The sequence below is a fragment of the Heterodontus francisci genome, chromosome 20, assembly GCF_036365525.1.
Source record: "Heterodontus francisci isolate sHetFra1 chromosome 20, sHetFra1.hap1, whole genome shotgun sequence".
NCBI classification, from domain to species: domain Eukaryota; kingdom Metazoa; phylum Chordata; class Chondrichthyes; order Heterodontiformes; family Heterodontidae; genus Heterodontus; species Heterodontus francisci.
This window is the reverse complement of record NC_090390.1, coordinates 60,821,284-60,846,168: the sequence shown is the minus strand read 5'-3', so window position 1 is coordinate 60,846,168 and position 24,885 is coordinate 60,821,284. Positions and strand designations below refer to the sequence as shown.

The 24,885-nt window shown below is 44.1% G+C and overlaps 1 protein-coding gene across 1 annotated transcript in view; it reads right to left on the bottom strand.

The window, feature by feature from the left end:
- The window catches only part of LOC137380677 (regulator of G-protein signaling 10-like), a 70,430-nt gene that overhangs the window by 21,551 nt on the left and 23,994 nt on the right, over window positions 1-24,885 (bottom strand). The window contains exons 2-4 of the mRNA XM_068052899.1: window positions 16,299-16,417; window positions 10,793-10,879; window positions 5,074-5,217 (exon numbers count right to left, since the gene is read on the bottom strand). Of these exons, the coding sequence (XP_067909000.1) occupies window positions 5,074-5,217; window positions 10,793-10,879; window positions 16,299-16,417 (350 nt within the window). The remainder of the gene's footprint in view (window positions 1-5,073; window positions 5,218-10,792; window positions 10,880-16,298; window positions 16,418-24,885) is intronic.

The window sequence follows — 24,885 nt, the reverse complement described above, 5'->3', positions numbered from 1 at the left end:
CCTCTCTCTCTCCCGACTTTGTCCCCCCTCCGCTCTCTTCATCCCTGTCCCCCCGCTCTCTCTCCCTCCCTCCCAGTCCCCCCCCTCTCTCTCTCTCTCTCCCAGTAACCCCCTCTCTCTCTCTCTCTCTCTCTCCCTCCCAGTAACCCCCTCTCTCTCTCCCGTTGACGAATTTTCCTAGCCATACTGTATTCACGAATTGGATAGTTGGAGGTTCAATCTGTGAATTGTCTAGGCCTCCTTCTGCTTCATCCTCACTATCCTTTTCCTTCTCAACAGTACTGATTATCTGACATACCTGCACTGGCTTATCCTCCTCCCGGCAATAATATTGCTTTAACATATTAATGTGACACAACCGGTTCTTCTGGCAATCAGGGGTGTCAATCAAGTAATCTACCTTACCCACTCTTTTAATCACTTTATAAGGGCCACTGAACCTTGCTTTTAATGGTTCCCCCTATAACGGTAACAACACCAATACTTCATCCCCGGTTGAAAGTTACAGGTCTTTGCATTCTTGTCTACCCATTTTTTCATATTGGCTTGGGATGCTTCCAGGTGTTCCTGAGCTACACCGTAAGCTTTCGTGAGCCTTTCTCAGAACACAGATACATAGTCCAGTATCAAAGATTCATTCCTTTGTTCCAAGAATCTGTCATTGATGAGTTTTAGAGGACCTCTTACTTAATGTCCGTAAACCAGTTCGAAAGGACTGAAGCCTGTAGACTCATTCAGTGAGTCTCTGGTGGCAAATAAAAGAAAATCTAGTCCTTTATCCCAGTCATATGGATATTCGTGACAGTATTTTCTAATCATTGTTTTGAAGAGTTTGGTGGTACCTCTCCACAGCTCCCTGTGACTGTGGGTGATATGCTGAAGATTTCAACTGTCTCATGCCCAAATTGCCCATGACTTCTTCCAATATCTTAGACATGAAATTAGAACCATGATCTGATTGAACTTCAAGTGGTAATCCATATCTCGTAAAGAATTGGGTTAACTTTTCTACTACTATTTTAGCAGTAATTGTCCTCAAAGGAATGGCCTCTGGAAATCGAGTAGCCATATCCATGATAGTAGGGTCCTAACACAGTCTACCAATACCCTGCTAAATGGTTCCTCAATCACTGGTATGGGAACTAGTGGTGCCAGTTTTATGGTAGGTTGCAGTTTTCCCACTGTTTGGCATGTATGGCATGTCCTACAAAATTGGCTCACATCCTTTGTAAGGCCTAGCTAGTAGTAATGTTGGCTTATACATGATTTAGTCTTCCAAATCCCCCTGGTCTTGCAAACCTTAATAATCCCTGGCGATATTTAGGTGGGACCACTATCTGTTCAACAACCGTCCAGTCTTTGTCCACAGGTCTATGAAGCAGTCTCCATTTTTTTTATTCATTCAAGGGATGTGGGCGTCGCTGGCCAGGCCAGCATTTATTGCCCATCCCCAATTGCCCCCGAGAAACTTTTGCAGGGAGAGGCCCACCTCGAGTAAATCAAAGTGGGTAAATCGAAGCAAATTGTACAATCTTTATGTGGTCATGTGGTGCCACTCTTAGTGGGAGCTAAGACGGGCAATGCCATGCCATGCCACATAGCTGCTGCTTGAAAGCACCTGATGTACCACTCAACATCAATCTCTGCCCTGTCAGGAATCTTTGAAGAATTGACGGAATCTAGCTGAATTGCAACTTGAAGATGGGGATGGTTCACCCTATATTCATTGATGCGCTTCTTGAGGGGATCCGTAAGCGCCGCAGGCAAAACCAACAGGCAGTTGCAGCACACATACAGGCCCCTGGTCGTGAGCAGCAACACACAAGGAAAGCACGCCATTACAGATCGCTGCGGATGTCGAGAGAGGCAGTGACACATCTCTGTGCCCTGCTGAATGATGACCTGAAGCCCCTGGGCTTCGGGGGACATCCTATGCCTGTGGCCCTCATAGTGACAGCAGCTCTCAATTTTTATGCCTCTGCATCATTTCAGGGGTCCACAGGAGACCTTTGTGGAGTCACAGCAGTGACTCGCAGCAGTGCACCGCTGCATCAGGGATGTCACCGATGCCCTGTTCCAGAGGGCTGGTGACTATATCCGCTCACAACGGACCCTGAATGCCAAGCCCAGAGAGCCACCGGTTTTGGCTCCATTGCGGGATTCCCACAGGTGCAAGGGGTCATAGATTGCAGCCATGTGGCCATCAAGGCTCCCACCGGCTGACCAGCTGAATACGTAAACTGTAAAGGCTGCCACTCAAACAATGTGCAGCTTGTATGTGATCACCGGAAACCATTCATGCAAATCTGTGCCCACTTTCCAGGCAGCTGCCATAATGCCTTCATCCTGCACCAGTCGCAGTTGCCGTTGCTTTTCATTGAAATGGCTCAGATGGAGGGTGGCTTCTTGGAGACAAGTGCTGCCACTTACATACATGGCTCCCGACACTGGTGAGACACCCCAGCACTGCTGCAGAAGAGCGATACAACGCCAGCCACGGAGCTACAAGAGCCACCATCGAGCAGGCGATCGGCATGCTGAAAATGCAATTCCGCTGCCTGGATAGATCAGGTGGTGCCCTGTGTACGAGCTGGAAAGGGTAGCTCGCATCGTTGCTGTCTGTTGTGCTCTGCACAACTACACACTCAATAGGGGGGGAGCCCTTGCAGGATGAGGAGAGACATGAGCAGGACTCATCCTCGGACGATGAGGACACTGAGGGCTTACAGCAGGGAAGGCACATGGAAGGACAGACAGCATCCAGGCACCACATGCAGAGCGAGCAGTGAGCTAGGGATGCATGGCAGCGCCTCATTGATCTGCACGCCAGACTGCGCCCTCGTTCACCTGTTGTGCAGCAGTCCGCATCGGCAACATCTTTGCGTCCACCAGTACTGGCAGCAGAATACTGAGCCATTGCCCATATTACTGCATCCATGGAGACACACATAGGTGATACTGGCATGGCAATGATGTTATTCCATACATTGGCAATTCTGAAAGGCCAATGATGTAATGGGAGAAGCCACGATCGCTACATGCTGGCACACTTCATTCATACAGTTAATGCAAATCACATTTTAGTGAAGATGATTTTGTTTACGGCCTTTCGACATTGTTGTGTCACCCATGTAGACCCACTTGTGTCACAATGCTTTTTGGAAATGCTTGCGGATTCTCCTACGCGGTGCCACTTCTGCGCTAGCAACTTAACTGTAGGAAGACTGCGGATATGATGGCCCTTTGGCTGTGGATGACTTTGGCAGTCGCATCCTCTGCACATGAGGCCTAGAGGGCCCCAGCTGGGTGGGAGAGTGATCGATCATCCCCTTCCGGCATTGGATCCTTTGACACCGGATGGCCCCACAGCTACTCACCTCCTCTGCCATCTCCAGCCAGGCTGCCTTCTTCAGGCGGGAGAGCCTCTTCTGATCATCGTTCGTGAAAAGGACCTCCTGCCTTGCCCGCACAGCCTGGAGAACAGTGAGCAGGGAGGCTTCGTTGAACTGTGGGGCCACCCCAGAGTACCCCTTTGCCATCCTCGACTTTTGGTGTGGTCCGTTAAATGCAAAGGTAACTCCACTTTAGCGTTCAAGGCGCTCTCTGGTGGAAACAGGAGTGCCCAGCAGGAGTGTTTGGGTTGCTCCTGCCTCACTTAAAGGCTATGGAGTTACTTACCCTGCGACAAAAATTAATTATAACTTTCGGGTATCCTATGCTTAACCTCTCCACGCACTTTAGTTTTTGTACCTGGTTTTACAGTTGGCGTTAAAGTTACAGCCTGGTCTGCTGTATTCAGTCAGAGCTACTTTCTCTGCATTAGCTTTGTGTATCCCGACAAGTCCTATGGATTTACCTCGCAATTTCCAGCATTCTGAACAAAGATGACCCGCTTTGTGGCAATAATAACACTTCGGTTTGCGAACCTCACTCCCATCCTCAGCACCTTCCTTTCTGACCTAAGGAGGTGATCCTAGGGCATTCCCTGCTGTTTCTTCTTGTCCCCGGCTACTTGCCTTCCTTTCATTCTCCCACTTTCTATTCTACTCGGGTTTATGGCAGTGACGTACAAAAGGTTTTGGCTTATTCACAAGCTCAATATCATCAGCAATTTCCGCTGCTTGCCTAGCTTTCAAAACTTTCAGGTTATCTACACGAGTTCTCACTACTGAAGGGATGGAAATTTTAAACTCTTCCAAAAGAATCAATTTTCAAAAGGTTCTCATATGTGGTTTCCATCTTTAATGACCGTATCCAACGGTCAAAATTCATTTGCTTCACCTTCTCAAATTCTACACATGTCTGCCCGGCCAATCTCCGTAAATTCCAAAACTTCTGACGGTCAGCTTCGGGGACTAACTCATATGCAGTGAGAATAGCCTTTTTTGCCATCTCAATTTGCAGAAGCCTCTTCAGAAAGCATGGCATAAACTTCATGTGCGCTGCCTATCAGCCTGCTTTGCATAAGCAGTGTCCAGTTTTCCTTTGGCCATTTCATTTGTTTGGCTATATTTTCAAAAGATTTGAAAAATGCCTCTACATCCCTTTATTCAAACTTAGAGCTTGTATAACTTTAAACAGCTTTTTTCTGTGTCCTGGGCTACATTCAGATTCTTCCTGACCAGAACTTTCCCTGGATTCAAGACTACCCCTTTGTCTTCATTCCAGCTCTTTTAACCTAAATTCCCTTTCTTCTCTTTCTTTCTGCAATTCAAGCTCAAGTCTTTCCAATGCTATTGCTGATCCTTTTTCTTGTTCAAGTTTTCTTATTGCTATTTCTTCTCCCTTCTCAATTTTTTTCATTTCTAACTGAATTCTAGCCAATTTCAGTGCATCACTCTCAGATTTACTAAAGGAGATTAAACATTGCCAGGATAATATCTCGCAATCACAAGTATATGGAAACTGACAGAACCAGAGATTGAAAAGCGGTAGTTTTTTTTTTTACCTCAGCATTTAAATAAAATAGATTCAAAGTAGATATAACTAAATTTTCTCTAGAAAATAACTTTTTTATGCACTAGAGACTCGCAAAAATTAGCTAACCAGAAAAATAAATATGAAATAGATTACCTGTTCTTGCAATTTCTGAAACATGAAGGGGTGTGGTTGTGCCAGCATGCTCTCACTGATACGGGACTGTCCCTCCACATTTACCTGTGTTGCAGCCTTACTGCACAGAAAGGTTTTGTAGATCTGCTGTGCCTTGCCATGAAGCTTAATCAATACAAAAAAGAGCATTGAAGGAATTAATACATAAATATTAGGCCTAAATTAACTTTGAGAAAGATAATCAATTAAAATATTAGCCATAAGTTAATACATGTTAAGAATGCATAATAATTACAATATAGTACAATATAAAGTATAATACCTTTATTGTTATAGTTCTTTATAATGTTATCAAATATATTTCCGTGAGATTGAGGCAGTAATTCAGTTTCAGATACTGCTAAAGTTCATAAACTTCATGAGCTTTCTTATCTTATGGACCAATGGTACCCATCAATTATTCTACAATTATTAGACCAATTAAATGGAAGGAAATTGCTCTATGAGGAGATAACAAGTTTAAGTAAAGACAAGATTATTTTAATAGCATCCTCAATCAGGCAAATATAAAGTGGAAATGCCCAAATAAATGGCTGGGCGTTTGAGTTAGAAAATGTAATAATTGACGGCATCAGTGAGTCAGGGAAGCCACAGAGATAGTGCACATTTGGATAGATAATAGTAAGTGACTCATAAATCACTGAGTGGAAACCTTTTGAGGACAATGACTACAGATTTATCAAATTCAACATCATCTGAGATGCAGAAATATTCAGAGCCTTTGCAGTCCCTGTTGCTCAGAAGGGAAGGGGGAAGAGGAGCAGAGCTTTAGTCATTGGGGACTCCATAGTTAGGGGAACAGATAGGAGGTTCTGTGGGAACGAGACAGACTCACGGTTGGTGTGTTGCCTCCCAGGTGCCAGGGTTCGTGATGTCTCGGATCGTGTTTTTGGGATCCTTAGGGGGGAGGGGGAGCAGCCCCAAGTCGTGGTCCACATAGGCACCAACGACATAGGTAGGAAGAGAGATGGGGATTTAAGACAGAAATTCAGGGAGCTAGGGTGGAAGCTTAGAGCGAGAACAAACAGAGTTGTTATCTCTGGGTTGTTGCCCGTGCCACGTGATAGCGAAGCGAGGAATAGGGAGAGAGAGGAGTTGAACACGTGGCTGCAGGGATGGTGTAGGAGGGAGGGTTTTGGTTTCCTGGATAATTGGGGCTCTTTCTGGGGTAGGTGGGACCTCAACAAACAGGATGGTCTTCACCTGAACCGGAGGGGTACCAATATCCTGGTGGGGGGGAGATTTGCTAGTGCTCTTCGGGGGGGTTTAAACTAATTCAGCAGGGGAATGGGAACCTAAATTGTAGTGCCAGTGTACAGGATGTTGAGAGTAGTGAGGTCAGGGATAAGGTTACAAGGACGCAAGAGGGCACTGGCAAGCAAGAACCTGGCTTAAAGTGTGTCTACTTCAACACCAGGAGCGTCCGGAATAAGGTGGGTGAGCTTGCAGCATGGGTTGGTACCTGGGATCTTGATGTTGTGGCCATTTCAGAGACATGGGTAGAGCAGGGGCAGGAATGGATGTTGCAGGTTCCGGGATTTAGATGTTTCAGTAAGAACAGAGAAGATGGTAAAAGAGGGGGGGGTGTGGCATTGTTAATCAAGGAGAGTATTACAGCGACAGAAAGGACATTTGAGGACTCGTCTACTGAGGTAGTATGGGCCGAGGTTAGAAACAGGAGAGGAGAGGTCACCCTGTTGGGAGTCTTTTATAGACCTCCGAATAGTTCCACAGATGTAGAGGAAAGGATAGCGAAGATGATTCTCGACAGGGGCGAGAGTAACAGGGTAGTTGTTATGGGGGACTTTAACTTTCAAAATATTGACTGGAAATACTATAGTTCGAGTACTTTAGATGGGTCAGTTTTTGTCCAGTGTGTGCAGGAGGGTTTTCTGACACAGTATGTAGACAGGCCAACCAGGGGCGATGCCACATTGGATTTGGTACTGGGTAATGAACCCGGCCAGGTGTTAGATTTAGATGTAGGTGAGCACTTTGGTGATAGTGATCACAATTCGGTTAGGTTTACCTTAGCGATGGGCAGGGACAGGTATATACCGCAGGGCAAGAATTATAGCTGGGGGAAAGGAAATTATGATGCGATTAGGCAAGATTTAGGATGCGTAGGATGGGGAAGGAAACTGCAGGGGATGGGAACAATCGAAATGTGGAGCTTATTCAAGGAGCAGCTACTGCGTGTCCTTGATAAGTATGTACCTGTCAGGCAGGGAGGAAGTTGTCGAGCGAGGGAGCCGTGGTTTACTAAAGAAGTTGAAGCGCTTGTCAAGAGGAAGAAGGCGGCTTATGTTAGGATGAGACGTGAAGGCTCAGTTAGGGCGCTTGAGAGTTACAAGCTAGCCAGGAAGGATCTAAAGGGAGAGCTAAGAAGAGCAAGGAGAGGACACGAGAAGTCATTGGCGGATAGGATCAGGGAAAACCCTAAGGCTTTCTATAGGTATATCAGGAATAAAAGAATGACTAGAGTTAGATTAGGGCCAATCAAAGATAGTAGTGGGAAGTTGTGTGTGGAATCAGAGGAGATAGGGGAAGCGTTAAATGAATATTTTGCGTCAGTATTTACAGTAGAGAAAGAAAATGTTGTCGAGGAGAATACCGAGATTCAGGCTAGTAGGCTAGATGGGATTGAGGTTCACAAGGAGGAGGTGTTAGCAATTTTGGAAAGTGTGAAAATAGATAAGTCCCCTGGGCCAGATGGGATTTATCCTAGGATTCTCTGGGAAGCAAGGGAGGAGATTGCAGAGCCTCTGTCCTTGATCTTTATGTCGTCATTGTCGACAGGAATAGTGCCGGAAGACTGGAGGATAGCAAATGTTGTCCCCTTGTTCAAGAAGGGGAGTAGAGACAGCCCTGGTAATTATAGACCTGTGAGCCTTACTTCGGTTGTGGGTAAAATGTTGGGAAAGGTTATAAGAGACAGGATTTATAATCATCTAGAGAAGAATAAGTTCATTAGCGATAGTCAGCACGGTTTTGTGAAGGGTAGGTCGTGCCTCACAAACCTTATTGAGTTTTTCGAGAAGGTGACCAAACAGGTGGATGAGGGTAAAGCAGTGGATGTGGTGTATATGGATTTCAGTAAGGCGTTTGATAAGGTTCCCCACGGTAGGCTATTGCAGAAAATACGGAAGTATGGGGTTGAAGGTGATTTAGAGCTTTGGATCAGAAATTGGCTAGCTGAAAGAAGACAGAGGGTGGTGATTGATGGCAAATGTTCATCCTGGAGTTTAGTTACTAGTGGTGTACCGCAAGGATCTGTTTTGGGGCCACTGCTGTTTGTCATTTTTATAAATGACCTGGAAGAGGGTGTAGAAGGGTGGGTTAGTAAATTTGCGGATGACACTAAGGTCGGTGGAGTTGTGGATAGTGCCGAAGGATGTTGTAGGGTACAGAGGGACATAGATAGGCTGCAGAGCTGGGCTGAGAGATGGCAAATGGAGTTTAATGCGGAAAAGTGTGAGGTGATTCACTTTGGAAGGAGTAACAGGAATGCAGAGTACTGGGCTAATGGGAAGATTCTTGGTAGTGTAGGTGATCAGAGAGATCTTGGTGTCCAGGTACATAAATCCCTGAAGGTTGCTACCCAGGTTAATAGGGCTGTTAAGAAGGCATATGGTGTGTTAGCTTTTATTAGTAGGGGGATCGAGTTTCGGAGCCACGAGGTCATGCTGCAGCTGTACAAAACTCTGGTGAGACCGCACCTGGAGTATTGCGTGCAGTTCTGGTCACCGCATTATCGGAAGGATGTGGAAGCTTTGGAAAGGGTGCAGAGGAGATTTACTAGGATGTTGCCTGGTATGGAGGGAAGGTCTTACGAGGAAAGGCTGAGGGACTTGAGGTTGTTTTCATTAGAGAGAAGGAGGAGGAGAGGTGACTTAATAGAGACATATAAGATAATCAGAGGGTTAGATAGGGTGGATAGTGAGAGTCTTTTTCCTCGGATGGTGATGGCAAACACGAGGGGACATCGCTTTAAGTCGAGGGGTGATAGATATAGGACAGATGTCAGAGGTAGTTTCTTTACTCAGAGAGTAGTAGGGGCGTGGAACGCCCTTCCTGCAGCAGTAGTAGACTCGCCAACTTTAAGGGCATTTAAGTGGTCATTGGATAGACATATGGATGAAAATGGAATAGTGTAGGTCAGATGGTTTCACAGGTTGGCGCAACATCGAGGGCCGAAGGGCCTGTACTGCGCTGTAATATTCTAATTCTAATTCAAGTATGCTATCTCAAAAGGGCTAACTTCAAAGATATGAGGGTATAGCCAAGGCACAAAGACAGGGATGGTTAGTGACTTTGTCAATAACATTTTAGTAGGCAGAAAGCCTTTAAAGGCATAATTCTGAACATGTTGTATATGATATAAATACATAGCAGAAATAGGCAAGCTTAGACTAAAATGTAACCCTAAATTGTATAACCAATTAAATCAGCAAGAAAGAAAGAAAGAAAGAGAGAACTCTACAAATCTGGAAAAACTTGGGTTTTATAGTCATGAAAGGAGATATTTGTGTTCAAGAATGAAATTTAAGACACAATAAATCAAAAAATATATCCATATATAAAAATTCTTCAGCAGGGATAAGGGATGTCCAGTGGTCTATCACATTGATGCACCAATACATTACACTGCCCTGGTGGATTCCTCAGAGCAATTTCCTGATCTCACCTGGGCTACTGGCAAAAGATACCAGATGAAGCTGAAGCACTTTTTTCATACAGTAAGAATGAGTCAGACAAGCTGCTTTCATACACTTCATTAGGAAGCACAGCAAGGACCTCTTGGTCACGGCATACTAGCTGAGGGGGGAGGAGTGAAATAATCAGGGCGGAAGGGGAGGAAGCGGGGAAAACATTTTGCATTGGCTGTGGGGATGGTGGGAAGGGGTTGAAGGGCAAATGTTACGAGGTTGGGGGCGAAAGTTCGGGTTGGAAATAAAGTTAATTTTGGTGATATAGGCCCAAAGACAAAAATGGAGAGAGTGGGGGCAGGCGGTGTGGCGGGGGGGGGGGGGGGGGGGGAGGGGTGGTGGTGGTGGGGGAGTGGTGGGAAAGGGCTTCCAGCTTTTATTTAATTTTTTAAGCACAGTGTCAAAATATTTGTCTTTAAAAATTCAAATGTCTTCTAAGGGCTTGAAGCCCTTCAAAAATGGTGACAGACGCCATTGCCGGGGACGGAGCAACCGCACCCTCTATGTCATCAGGGGCAGCTCCTCCGTCCCCTCCATTTAAGTGAGCCCCTGCGCGAAATATAGCGGGGGCTCAGCGACAGCGCACCCGCGCTGGAAGACAGCCGAGATCAGAGCGCACCTCCACGATTTGCGGCGCACTCATAAAAATCAGCCCAAGGACCTGTATGCTAAAGAAAAATTGAGCTTTCTGGAACCTTTGAAGTACAGTCATAATTACAATTTCTAGATCCATGAAATTTAAAGACTATATAAACAATCCACTTTATTCTAGAATTACAAAACACACAGACTGATTCCATGTTATTGTTGTAACTTGTCCTGTTACAAATTCTACAGTCATAAATATTCTTGAATAATATTGTTACAGTAAAATCAGATTGCAGACATTATGTAGAATTATACCTCCATAAAACAGCTACAACAGGAAGAATCCACTAATCCATCACTATAGCCAAGTGACAAATATTTACCAGCTTTTTGTCTTGAATATTCTTGAACTCCTCACATGCCAACCAGAACAAAACATTTTCCTCACTAAATTCACGCCTTAGAAAATCCTATGAAGAAAAGAAGAAAAATAATACTTACACTTATCAGAGCTAATTAAGAAATCAACAAGGGTTAGGGTTAAAAGCATGTCCAGTTAACCCCAGAAGAGTGGAGAATTGGCTGCAAATGCCAGTACGTCCAATTCAGTGTTCTTAATTGCCTGGTCATTAAAATCACTAACTGGAGCAACACCTTCCACCAATTCTCCAATCCACATACTTTTGAATAAGACTCCACTACGGGAATGTAGTCTTGGAAAATTTAAATATATCTAGAACTCCACAAAGGGTCACAAAGTCTCCTCCTCTTGATTCAAAGTCAAATTTGAATTTTGAATTAATTAGAATTTTTTTCAACATTAAATTCCCATTTTTCTAATTGAAATGCTATATTTGCACTGCTTCATTCAAAATATTGGATCATTTAATGTTTTTTTAGTGCTAAACATGACTGAATTATCTGAAACGTGCTTTATTTCAATGATAGTTAATTCAAACAGGTTTCAATTATGATTTGGAAAGCTACCTAAAGATGCAGTTTCTATTCTGCTCTCTTCTTTTATCCTGCTTTTCCAGATAAACGTTGGGCTGTGATTGAAATTATAGATTTCATCAATATCATTCCATTCTAAATAGATAAAAGGAGTGGTTGCGAGATATTGTCCTGGCAATGTTTAATCTTCATTGAGACTGAGCACTTCACTGCAGCAGATATGCAGTTCTTCAGTGATCTAGCTGAGAACTGGTCTAAATTGACCAGTGAGGACCAGAAGTTCAGCAGACAGTGGAGAATGCAATTACATCAAAATAATGGGAGTTCAAGGCTCTGATATTTACGGGGAGACAGGGAGGTTGAAAATGGCTGAAGAGCCCAGCAAGGCTGGGGATGCAGTCAGCCAGACCTCATCATAATTTATTGGATCCACTTTCCAGCTGCAGCCAGTCAAACTGACAGTCTGGCTGAAGGCTGGGAGGGAAAATCAGCAGGAGGTCACAACCGCAACAAGGCGGAGAAGGCTGGGCATCACGATGGTGGGCGGGATGGGGGTGGGGGAGGGGGGGGGAAAATGGTGGTGGGGATGGTGAAGATCAGCAATCGGGAAGGAGGAAAGTGGGGCCCGAGGTTCTTTGAGGGCCTGGGGGGAGCACTCCTGCTTCTCCTGGCCCACAAGAAGTGCTGAAAAGGGCATTTACTTTGTAAAGCTGACAGCTCCGCATCCCTTTCACGGTCAGGTTTCCCGCCTTTGGGAAACCCAAGCAATAACAGTGAATTTTAAATTAGTCTCGCAATTGCATTGAGGGAAACAACAATAAAGCTAATAGAGCATCCAGAACATTGGAACATTTATTTTTTTATTTAGAGATACAGCACTGAAACAGGCCCTTTGGCCCACCAAGTCTGTGCCGACCATCAACGACCCATTTATACTAATCCTACATTAATCCCATATTCCTACCACATTCCCACCTTCCCTCACTTCCCCTACCACCTACCTATACTAGGGGTAATTTATAATGGCCAATTTACCTATCAACCTGCAAGTCTTCGGCTGTGGGAGGAAACTGGAGCACCCGGCAAAAACCCAAGCGGTCACAGGGAGAACTTGCAAACTCCGCACAGGCAGTACCCAGAATCGAACCCGGGTCGCTGGAGCTGTGAGGCTGCAGTGCTAACCACTGCGCTGCCAGTGGAGCAGGAATATAGGAGCAGGAATAGGCCATTCAGCCCGTCAAGCCTGCTCCGCCATTCAATTACAGCATGGCTAATCATCTCCCTCAAAGCCACTTTCCTAAGCTATCCCCATATCCCTTAATGTTATTAGTATCCAGAAATCTATTGATTTTTGTCTTGAACATGCTCAATGATTGAGCATGTTCTGTGGGGTAGAGAATTCCAAAGATAAACCACCCTGAGTGAAGAAATTCCTCTTCATCTCAGTCTTAAATGCCCTACCCCTTATTCTGAGACTATGTGCCCAGTTCTAGACTCACCAGCCAGGGAAAACATCCTATCTACATCCACCATCACGCCCTGTATGAATTTTTAAAGTTTCAATGAGATCACCTCTCAAACTTCGAAATGCTATAGAATACAGGTGCAGTTTCCTCAATATCTCCTCATAAAATAATCCCGCCATCCCAGGGATTAGACTGATGAACCTCCGTTGCACTCCCTCTATGACAAGTATATCCTTCCCTAGAAAAGGAGACCAAAACTGTACACAATACTCCAGGTGCCATCTCATCAAGGCTCTATACAATTGCAGCAAGACCTTTTGGGATTTGGGCTATGGTGGGATTTGAACTGATGTCTCTTGAACATTAGTCTGGGCCTCTGGATTACTAGTTCAGTAACATTACCACTATGTTCCCTCAGAATTGTATACAATTTTGTTTAAGTTTTATATATAATTTTAATGAGCATATAAGAGATGAAACAAAATGGGCATATTCACATCTTGGGACAGTATTATACAGGCACAAAATGCACCCAATACCTAAATAACTGAAGACAATTTTCACGCCCAGTCAATATTTAAATAAAATTATTGTCAAAGAACCAGTGGTGCCTGGGCCCAAAGTAGAACTAAAAGTGAAGGCGTCGTTAGTACTGTCATAGCACTGTGGATTTTGATTTTTATTTGCTCCCAATTCAATATATTTGCCAATCTGGAACTCAGAAAGAACCCTCTACTTTCTTTTGTGTGAGACATACAGTTAGGAATTTATTTTTGTGGACTGGCTGGCTCATCAACAGGATATAAAAAGAAGTGACGGTAGGGAGTGGTTCACTCTATAAAAATCCGATCATGCCAATTCACTCACCACAAGCTCTGGTGACGTATGAAACATGTCTTGTTCATACTAGCATAACCATGTAGGTGACTTCTCATTCCAACTGTAAGGAAATCCCTTTATGATAAAGGGAGGCTTTACAGAAATATAGTTTAGGCCTATTAACTGAGGTTCCCATGGGTCCAAAGGATTATCCTTCTATAACAAGGCCCCAATTAACCATGTTCAACACTAATCCACAACTCTTTGAAGATGGATATTTTAGAATTTGAGAAACAAATGTGTTTTCTACCAGCAGTTTTCAAAATTATACCCTTTAGGAATTCAACATTGTTATAAAGAGCAGCCACAAAGTGCTCTGTTTATAGCACAACCTAAAAAATGGGAACTCATTATCAAAGTCTGGAGATGGTGTTGAAAAAAATGCACCTGCGATCCTCAAAACAAAATGTGACTACAACTTAACTGAACAAAAGAAATATAGTTAAAACACAGCTAAAGTATACATTACACACAGTGTTTTACATAACAGTGCTCCAATTCCCCATACACCTATGCAGATAAAAACAGAAGACAAAATACCTATTTTAATATTCCCTTGAAGAAATGGATGTATCTGCTTTTTAATAGCATATATTTTCAATTTGATCAACATCTATGTCTTCATCCTGCTATCAACTCATTTCACTTCCTGAAGACTATTACTCACTTAAAACTAGAGAAGTGCAGTGGTTATGTTACTAGTTGGCTATTAATCCAGATGGCTGAAATAATAACTTGGTAGAACACGAGTTCAAGTTTCATCACGGCAGTTTGAGAATTTGAATTTAGTTAAAAAAGATACAAAGCTACTATCAGTAAAAGTGACCAGGAAGCTGCCAGATTATCATTAAAAACCCAACTGGTTCATTCATGCTGTTTAGGGAAGAAAACCTGCCATCCATACTTGGTCTGGCCTGCTTGTGACCAAAATGGTTGACTCATAATTGCCCTCTGAAGTTATATCAAATTGCTGCACTGAGTGTGAAGAAGGGAGTTTGGGAAGTGAGTGAATTTTTAGGTCAATCCCTCAAGACCAGTTTTGTCTACATCTAGTAATTAATTGAAATTCCTGTTTCAGTTAAGAGGTAAGTTAGGCTTCTTGCAGTTTTAAACAGGGGTATACTAAATACAGATCTCAATATAAATGACATAAGGGGATAGGAGGATAGTGTGGGAAAAAGGCATTAAAGTGGAAGATCAGCCATGATTGCACTGAATGGCAGGGCAGGCTCGATGGGCTGAATGGCTTACTTAAGAATGCCTTGCTTATGCCACCCACATCCCAAGAGTGAAAAAATGAAAATAAAAGTTGAGAAATAGCTTAAGATATTGGCTGGAATTTTTTGTTGGGTGGGAGGCCCCGCCCACCGGCCAGAAAGTCGGGGGCAAGCCCGCCTCCACCGGGCCTGGGGAGTCAGGCCAGGATTTCTCGCTCCCCAGACCCTTAATTGGTCTTGGGCGAGACTTCCACCTTGTTGAGGAAGTCCTGCCTAATAGAGCTGCTGGCCAATCAGCGGGCCAGCAGCTCTTAGTCCCAGCAGTGTCACGCTCAGTCATCAGAGGCAAGAGAAAGGGCGGCCCCGGATGACAGGTAGGTTTTTAAGGCCTCGCTGGGGACAATCAGCCCGGCCCTGGCGAGGGAAGGGGGTGTTGGTTAGGGTGGAGGGGGCGTGTTGTGCATTGGGGTGGTTGGGGCTTCAGGGGTGGCCCTCCATGGGGCGCAGGGTGCCCGATCAGGAGGGGCCCCCTTTCCAGCCCGCAAGACGGTCCCCTGGTTTTACCAAGCGGGGTTCATGAGGCTTTTGCCATCTGGCCGCCGAGGGTTTTCACCCTCGGCGGCAGGAGGAGGCCCTTAAGTGCCAGCTAATTGGCCTCTTAAGGGCCTTAACTGGCCTGAGGCGGGCGGGCCATTTGCCGCCGTCACTGCCGCCCCGCGTAAAATTCAGCGGGGCGGGAGGGGGTCGGGAACATTCCCCAAACCCCCCGCCTCCCACTCAATTTTACACCCCCCACCCGCCCACTCTTTTGGGGGCCCTAAAATTCCATGCATTGTCTCACTCTTAGCGGTATTTCAGTTCAGGTTTCCACTGCAAGGGTATAACATACTTTTGTTGGATTTTGAGATAGTTGGAATAATAGTGACATTTCCAGTAAGCCCAGAACACAACACCAGAAGTGAGCTATCAACCCTGTTGAAGTTGCTATTTTGTTCTGTTCAGTCAAACATTTTTCCATATAAAGTGATGATAGATCACCAAAATGTTCCACATTTTCCCAAAAATACATGTGAACGAGCAAAAATGGTCCCAACATCCAGTTTAAATTCACAATTCTGGTGTGGTACAGTTCAGAAACTCCAGTGTGCCAAGGAATGAAAGAGTGTAAATGAGAACAGGAGAAAGAAAATGATAGCAAAACAGGAGAATAAAGGAATAGGTGAGAGCAGAAAATGAGAAAAGAACATAAGAAAATCAATTTTTATGAGTTTGTCCCATTATGATCCTCCATTAACTGAAATAATTCTCAAATTTTCACTAGAGCCACCAACAAACCTTAACAAATCAACTTAACAAACTTAAAGCAGACAAACCCTAAAATGTTTTACTCCTTGCGGGTCTTCGAGGAGATTTTCTAATGAAATGGCCCATTTTGAGGTTCCTGTTGCATTCTGTTGGCTACTACTAGCACGCACATCATTATCATGTATTTCTGGAACAAAAAAGGCACAATACTTTACAATTAATATTTCTATGACATAACCATTTTTAGCAGGGTTTATATAGATGGATAAGCAGAGGTTACAGGTCATGTTCAGGAGTATATTTGCTTTTTATTACATAAAAGTTCCCTTTACAGTTCATGGAAAATGGCAATTCACCCCCCAGAGAATTCATAAATGAAGGGCCCCACTTATACAATCTGCTCTTCTATGGCAGAAATCTATCGCACGTTTTCCCCACATTCATATACATGTTTATCATCTACATCCATGCAGGCAACTATCTTTTATGATACAAATCATATGGCTGTAACAGTGGATGGCAGGCAGAATAACAAAGTTCAGCACAAGGAAATGGCAAGGGGAATGTGGTGGGCAGAATGGGTGAGTTTCAGTCATAATAGCCACCAGATTAAGCTGGCAGTCATCCAAAGCTAACATTGCAACATTCAGACGGATCTTGTTTACACCTACATCAATTATGAGTATATAAATCATCTTAATATTATAAATGCAAAATACTGTAGATGCTGGAAATCTGAAATAAAAACAAGAAATGCTGGAAATACTCAGCAGGTCTGGCAGCATCTGTGGAGACAGAAGCAGAGTTAAGGTTTCAGGTCAAGTGACCTTTCATCAGAACTGGCAACTACAGGCTACTGGCAGAACTATATTTCTAACCTTTGCCCGTTCCGATGAAAGATCACTTAACTGAAACGTTAACTCTGCTTCTCTCTCCACAGATGCTGCCAGACCTGCTGAGTATATCCAGCATTTCTTGTTTTTATTATCTTATTATACTTCACCAATCAGATTTCATCAATTTTCAAGTCTTAATCAACCTGTAAAGCCAGTATAACTATAGTTCAAAAAGGACAAGTGACTAGAGACACAAAAATAAAGCAATTTTAAAAATCAAAATACAGAGCTATGTAAATTATTCTAATAATGAAGTTTAAGACATCACCCTGTCATTCTGGGACAGAAACTATGAAGGCTTCATGTGTTTTTCATCAACATTACATTGGCAACAGTTTCCATGGTTCCAAAATCACAAGGGTACCTTTTTGTGATGAATTCCAAAATCTTCCTGTCCCAAATTAATTTTGTTCAGATTAAGTGAAAGGAAAAGAAAAGAAAGACAAGTTTATATGGAACTTATTTAAATTTGCATTTAAACATCTCAAAGCCCTTCACATACAATGAATTGCTTTGAAATGGAGTTACTGTTATTAGAGGCAAAAGCAGTGGCAAGACCCACAATCAGCAATGAGGTGAAAGACCAAATTTCTGTTTCCAGTCGGGTTGGTTAAGGAGGAAAGCATAATCAAGATACTGGGAAAACTTTTCAGCTACTACCATGGAAATTTTAGCTTTTTTTTTAATACAGCTGCTTGTTTAGGTCTGATGCTAGAAGGAGTTTGAGCCAGCTCTGTGTTAACACGAAGTCTCGGTCTCTTATGCCAGCGATAGAATTGTAAATCCTTGAAACATTTGGTCTATGATTCCACTGTTAGGATAAGAGAGGTAGCTTTGGAAATGGTGAATGGGAGGAGCCAGTACACAGATAACAGCATCCAAATTCTAACCTGAGCAATTACCAGCCTTTAACATCCATCCATTCTGGCAGAATGAGCCGCGGCTTACCCAAAGCACAGTACCTTTTGCAATGCAGCGCTGCTCAGATTAAATAAGAATCTTCTTCTTCTTTGGCCTCCTTGTCTCGGGAGACAATGGGTAAGTGCCTGGAGGTGGTCAGTGGTTTGTGGAGCAGCGCCTGGAGTGACTATAAAGGAGTGGCCCGCCTAAGAGCGAAGACCAAAGTACGGAAAGTCCTCATCAGGGAACTCCTCTTTGCTGATGATGCTGCATTAACATCTCACACTGCAAAGTCTCATCGACAGGATTGCGGCTGCCTGCAACGAATTTGGCCTAACCATCAGCCTCAAGAAAACGAACATCATGGGACAGGACGTCAGAAATGCTCCATCCATCAATATCAGCGACCACGCTCTGGAAGTGGTTCAAGAGTTCACCTACCTAGATTCAACTATTACCAGTAACCTGTCTCTCGATGCAGAAATCAACAAGCGCATGGGAAAGGCTTCCACTGCTATGTCCAGACTGGCCAAGAGAGTGTGGGGGAAATGACACACTGACACGGAACACAAAAGTCCGAGTGTATCAAGCCTGTGTCCTCAGTACCTTGCTCTATGGCAGCGAGGCCTGGACAACGTATGTCAGCCAAGAGCGACATCTCAATTCATTCCATCTTTGCTGCCTCCGGAAAATCCTTGGCATCAGGTGGCAGGACCGTATCTCCAACACAGAAGTCCTCGAGGCGGCCAACATCCCCAGCTTGTACACACTACTGAGCCAGCGGCACTTGAGATGGCTTGGCCACGTGAGCCGCATGGAAGATGGCAGGATCCCCAAGGACACATTGTACAGTGAGCTCACCACTGGTATCAGACCTACCGGCCGTCCATGTCTCCGCTTTAAAGACGTCTGCAAACGCGACATGAAGTCCTGTAACATTGATCACAAGTCGTGGGAGTCAGTTGCCAGCGATCGCTAGAGCTGGCGGGCAGCCATAAAGGCGGGGCTGAAGTGTGGCGAGTCGAAGAGACTTAGCAGCTGGCAGGAAAAAAGACAGAGGCGCAAGGGGAGAGCCAACTGTGTAACAGCCCCGACAACCAATTATTTCTGCAGCACCTGTGGCGAGTCTGTCACTCTAGTATTGGCCTTTAAATAAGAATGGACTACAGTTTAAACCCAACAAATTTCTGATTTACTGGCAAAGGTGTTACCAGCTGAGCTGAGCTGGCAGTAGTCAGAATACGAGAGTTGGGGGGGGCAGGGAGCGAAGGTGCAGAAATTCTGCAGGGATTCTCCCGGTTCAGTGGAAGAGCTGCGGGAACCCCAGAAAAATGTAACGGCATTTGTGCAGCCACTGTACGGTACTGTATACAGTTTTGGACACTTCACGAAGAACAGACATTAAAACCATAAACACCGTACAGCACAGAGTTACCAGGAAGATACTTTAACTATAATTGTGGGAAGAGACTTGAGATACTGGGATTATTTTCACTGGAGCAGGTAAAGCTGGAGATTTAATGTTTTTTTTTTAAGAAAAGCTATGAAGCATTAGGGATTCAGTGACAAGGAGTCATTAAATTCGACAGTGTGGAGAGAGGTTACCATGAATTTCTTCACGTCGTGAGTAGTTAGTGCATTGACTGCTTCACTACATGAATAGTTGAGATAGAAAGGCCATTGCATTTTCTGAAAGAATAGATAAATATTGGAATCATACAGGAACATTCAGAACAATGGATAGCGGGAAATGCACTGGGATTAGTTTTGGATTTCTCCAGCATAGATAAAATGGGCCAAATGGCCTCACTCTGTAATTCTAAGCCCTTTATGTTTGCAAATAAGATGCTTTGGAAGGTTGACAGATGTAGAGACCACCACAGAACATTTTTTATGGGTGGGGAGTTGTTAATTACAGTACAGCAATACAAATATTTCACCATTTATACTCATTAAGTAGTACACTTATAAACTCATGTTGTAAATGTGTGGATTTTATTGAAAGGTTGTTCCAGACTGCTATCCGAGTTCTCTCCAGGTCATACATTATTCACCAGCAAAAAAAAAGTAGCAGGTGTGCTGCTGTGAGGAAAGTCACCCTGAGCTGCTCTCAGAGACTGCTTTATGATCAGATTGTGGGAAATCAATGGCAGAGTGTGAGGAGCAGGATGATCACCCACTGTTTAACTGGAAGGAGAGGAATGAAAATGGTGGAATAAATTTAAAATGCTGAGAAATCAAACTATTTTGTTTTGGTAACTGATATTTTATGAATGCTGTTGTCAGGAGCTCCTGGTGGCCCAGTGGGTGGGCAAATGCGTCATGTGCATGGTACTGAGCTATGCAAACCAAGAAGATTCAAGATCAGTCCCCAGTCAGTGTTGAGTTGGCAGATCAATAGAGGAACAGCAACTGGCCTCGGTACCCCTGTGCTAGGAAAGGAAAAGTTAAGCCCGTTTTTATATTCCTGATCATTATTCAGAAACCCCTGCTGAAAAGTGTGGATGTGCGAATGTCAGTTGGGGATTGGATTGGACATGGGTGTGATCACCCATTACAAGCACTTACTATTGCTTTTGGCACTGATTCTATTTCCTTACCCCGGTTGCTCGGTCAGGCTGAACCAGCCTATGCACAACATCTGTGTCCTACTTGACCATGAGTTTCAAATCCCATTTCCTACACACTAACACCACCACTTATTCCCACTTTTGCAATACACGCACCTCTGGCTGTTAATTGTATATTAATTGTCTTTAGTTGTAGGTAGGTGGTGGGCATTAACTGGGAATTTACTTGAGTCCCTATAAAAATAGACACAGACTAAAACTGTCGTTGTACGGTTTGGGGTGTATGCTTGTAATGTGTAACTCTAAATAAATATAGTATAGAAAGGGTGGAGAGTAAGAAAGCACAGTGCAATTACTGATAGCGGGTCCGGAAGTGACTCTTCCATCAGAAAATAATCACATACCAGAGAAAGAGCCTCTGATATCACAAAAGGGCGATCTCGCAGTAGTAATCCCGACAGACACAAAAGTGCAAGTAGAGGCTGTAGCTTGAATAGATTACACAACGAAATAAAGGCCACAGAACAATATTGGAACAGAACTAGAAGCAGCAATCCTCATGATCGTGAAGTTTTGGTAGCTGCCAATAAACCTGAGGATAAACTAATAAGAGAGGCAAAACAAAGGGAACTACAGAGTTGGAGAGAATGTTGTGTTTATTCTGAGGTACTAGATAAGGGGCAACCAGTTTTGTCACATAGATGAATATGTACTAAAAAGTTCTTGCAAATGGGACTTATAAGGCTAAAGCAAGGCTATTTGCTAGTGACTGGGTGATGCTGATTTTAGAGTGGACTTTCCCACTATTGGAAAAGTAACCTTGAAAATCATTTTAACTCTATTCATGGGAGTGTAGATCAATCGACATAAAAGCCATGTTACTGCAGGGCGATGCTTTTCAGAGAAAGGTGTTGCTGAAACTGCCCAAAGATGCAGCAGATGCAGACGGAGACGGATTCACTTGAGCCTCTCTAAAATTAGACACAGACTAAAATTGTGTTTGTTGGGCTAGGAGGTCGATACTTGCGATGTGTTGCTCTGTAAATAAATATAGAAGTGTGTAATGATTGCCTTCAGTTTTATCCTTCACCAACTGGCTTTCTGTAATATAACATGGCCCTACTTCACCTCTAATTGCTACCAAAACTCCTATGCTCACCTTTGTCACCTCCAGACCTGATTTCTCCAATGTCTCCCACGTCAGCCCCCTAATCTACACTCTTTGTAAACTCTGACTCAGGCAAAACCTCACTGCCCACATCCTTACTAGCACTGTCCCACTTGCCCATCATCTCAGTCTCACTGATGTACATTGCCCCTCTGCTCCCCAGTGAAACAAATTTAAATTCCTTGTCCTCACTGACAAAAGTAAAAGATGTCCTGCTTGGCTGAACACTACTGTGAACTGTACTCCTGTGTGTCGGACATCTCCCAGTCTGCGCTCAACATTCTCCCGCAATTTCGTGTCATGGATGAGTTAGATGAAGAACCCTCATTACTGGAGCTTGAGAAGGCCATAGGCCACCTAGAGAACAGAAGGGCACCCGGCAAGGACGGAATCCCAGCCAAGCTGCTCAAGCACGGAAAGTCCCATCTATTGCCACACCTTTATGACTTCCTCCTTCTCTGCTGGAAAGTAGGCTCTGTTCCACAAGAGATGTGTGATGCCAGAATCATCACGCTATGCAAAAACAAAGGCGACAGAGGAGACTGCAACAACTACAAGGGCATCTGAATCCTTAGCGTCATGGGAAGGCATTTTCTAGGGTCATACTTAAAAGACTTCATTTACTTGCAGACCAAGTGTACCCGGAAACACAGTGCCGGCAGGTCTACTGTGGATATGATCTTCTGTATACGCCAGCTACAAGAGAAGTGTAGGGAACAGAGTATACCCCTTTACTTTACTTTTGTAGATCTCACTAAGGCATTCAACACTGTCAGCAGAGCAGGGCTCAACAAGATTTTGGGAAAAATTGGCTTTCCACCGAAGCTCCTCAGTTTAATTTGCTCCTTCCATGACAACATGCACTGCACAGTACAGTTTGATGGCTCCGCTTCCAACAGTTTCAGAATGAGGAATGGAGTGAAACAGGGTTCTGTCCTAGCCCCCACTCTGTTTGGGAACTTCTTGAGCCTCTATAAAATCAGACACAGACTAAAATTGTGTTTGTTGGGTTAGGAGGTCTCTGTTTGGCAACTTCTTCTCCATGCTCCTGACCTTCACCTTCCCTGCAGATATGGAAGGAGTCTATTCGTATAATAGGTCAGCCACCAAGCTCTACAATCTATCAAGGCTGAAGGGGAAGACAAAAATGCATCATGTCCTGATCAGAGAATTCCTCTACGCTGATGATGCTGTGTAAAGCTCTCACACAGAAACTCAACTACAAAGACTCATGGACTGTCTCGCCTATGCCTCTAACTTGTTCTCCTTGATAAGCATCAAGAAAACAGTGGTCATGGGACAAGGTGTGGCATCTCTGCCCCTGATTACACCAAATAACACCCCATTGTAAGTGGTTAACAAATTCTGCTACCTTGGGACCACAGTGACAGACAATCTGTCCCTTGATGCAGAGCTCGATACATGCATTGGGAAAGCAGCTACCACCTTTGGCCCACTTGCAAAACGCGCATGGGATAACACCAAGCTTACCCTTAGGACCAGGCTGATGGTTTATAAGTCCTGTGATTTCAGCGACACGAGTCGAAGAGACTTAGCAGTTGGCAGGAAAAAAGACAGAGGCACAAGGGGAGAGCCAACTGTGTAACAGCCCCGACAAACAAATTTTTCTGCAGCACCTGTGGAAGAGCCTGTCACTCTAGAATTGGCCTTTATAGCCACTCCAGGCGCTGCTCCACACACCACTGACCACCTTCAGGCGCTTACCCATTGTCTCTCGAGATAAGGAGGCCAAAGAAGAAGATCTCAGCACCTTGCTGTATGGCTGTGAAACATGGGTAACTTACAGCTACCAGGAAAAGCTCAATAATTTCCATCTTCGCTGTCTGCAGTGCATTATGGGTATATCCTGGCAGGACAAAATCACAAATCCCAAAGGCAGAGCTCCCAAGCGTGATGGCACTAATCAAACAGAGGCGGCTTCGGTGGACTAGACACGTCTGCAGGACGGAAGATGGTCGCATACTCAAGGACCTTCCGTATGGTGAGGTAGCTGGGGCCAGAGCACCAGTGGAGCACCCAAAGTTCCACTTCAAGGATACTTGCAGGCATGACATGAAGGCCTTAAATGTCGACTATCGCACTTGGGAGTCACTAGCTGACGAAAGAACAAAATAGCAACACATCCTGTGGACTGGTGTGCACTATCATGACAACCAGTTGCTACAGCAGCTTGGCAACAGGTGCCAACGTCAAAAACAACAAAGCACAGTGTCACTTGGCAGCTTCATGTGCAGCACATGTGGCAGAACCTGCCTCTCAAGGATTGGCCTTCACAGCCATCAGCAAAGGTGCACCAAAAGAAGACACCCCACCTAACTGGACTGTTTGCTGCTTGTCCATCATCTTTCATAGATGGAAGGATGCCAACCATCTGCAAACCCCTTCAAGGTCTTGCCACCTCCTCCGCCAACCTTCAAACCCTCCCATGTCTATTGGTCCTCTGACTCTGGGATTCTGTATGTCGGCTCTTTCTTCCAAACAACCTTTGGTGGAAGAGTTTTCAAACATCTCGGTACACACTAGAACTATATTCCTAAATCCCTCTGCCGCTCAACCTCATCTTTTAGTAGGCTTTTTGCAACCAATCTCTTCAACCAAGCATTTGCTCATCTTTCCTAGACCTCCTGACAATGGCTTGACATCCACTTCTTTCTTCCACTCAAAAGGTACCTTGGGATGCTTTTCTATGTTAAAGGCTTTATATAAATGCAAGTTGTGTTCTAAGCTTACATGTAAAGAATGACTACTTAAACGAGGTGCCATTCCTGCAAAACTGCGAAGAAAAGATGGTAATATCATCCAGGTCTTTAAAATATGAGATACATATATGATATGTAAACAAGCAGGCTATTTGATTTGGGCTGTGAACAAAAATGAAAGGAAACAGGCTTAAAATTAACAAGTCAAGTTAGACTATAAATTAGAAGATTTTTTTCTCGCAGAATTGTGGGCAATTGATGCTGTAACAGTTAAGTTCTTCAAAACAGAGCCGGAGAAGTGAAGTAATTAGAGGTTTTGAGGAATATAGGTCAAAAGACATGATCCAAACTTTCAAAGGTCAAGTTAATGAGGTTGGGAGTCATATCAATGCTGGTTAGTG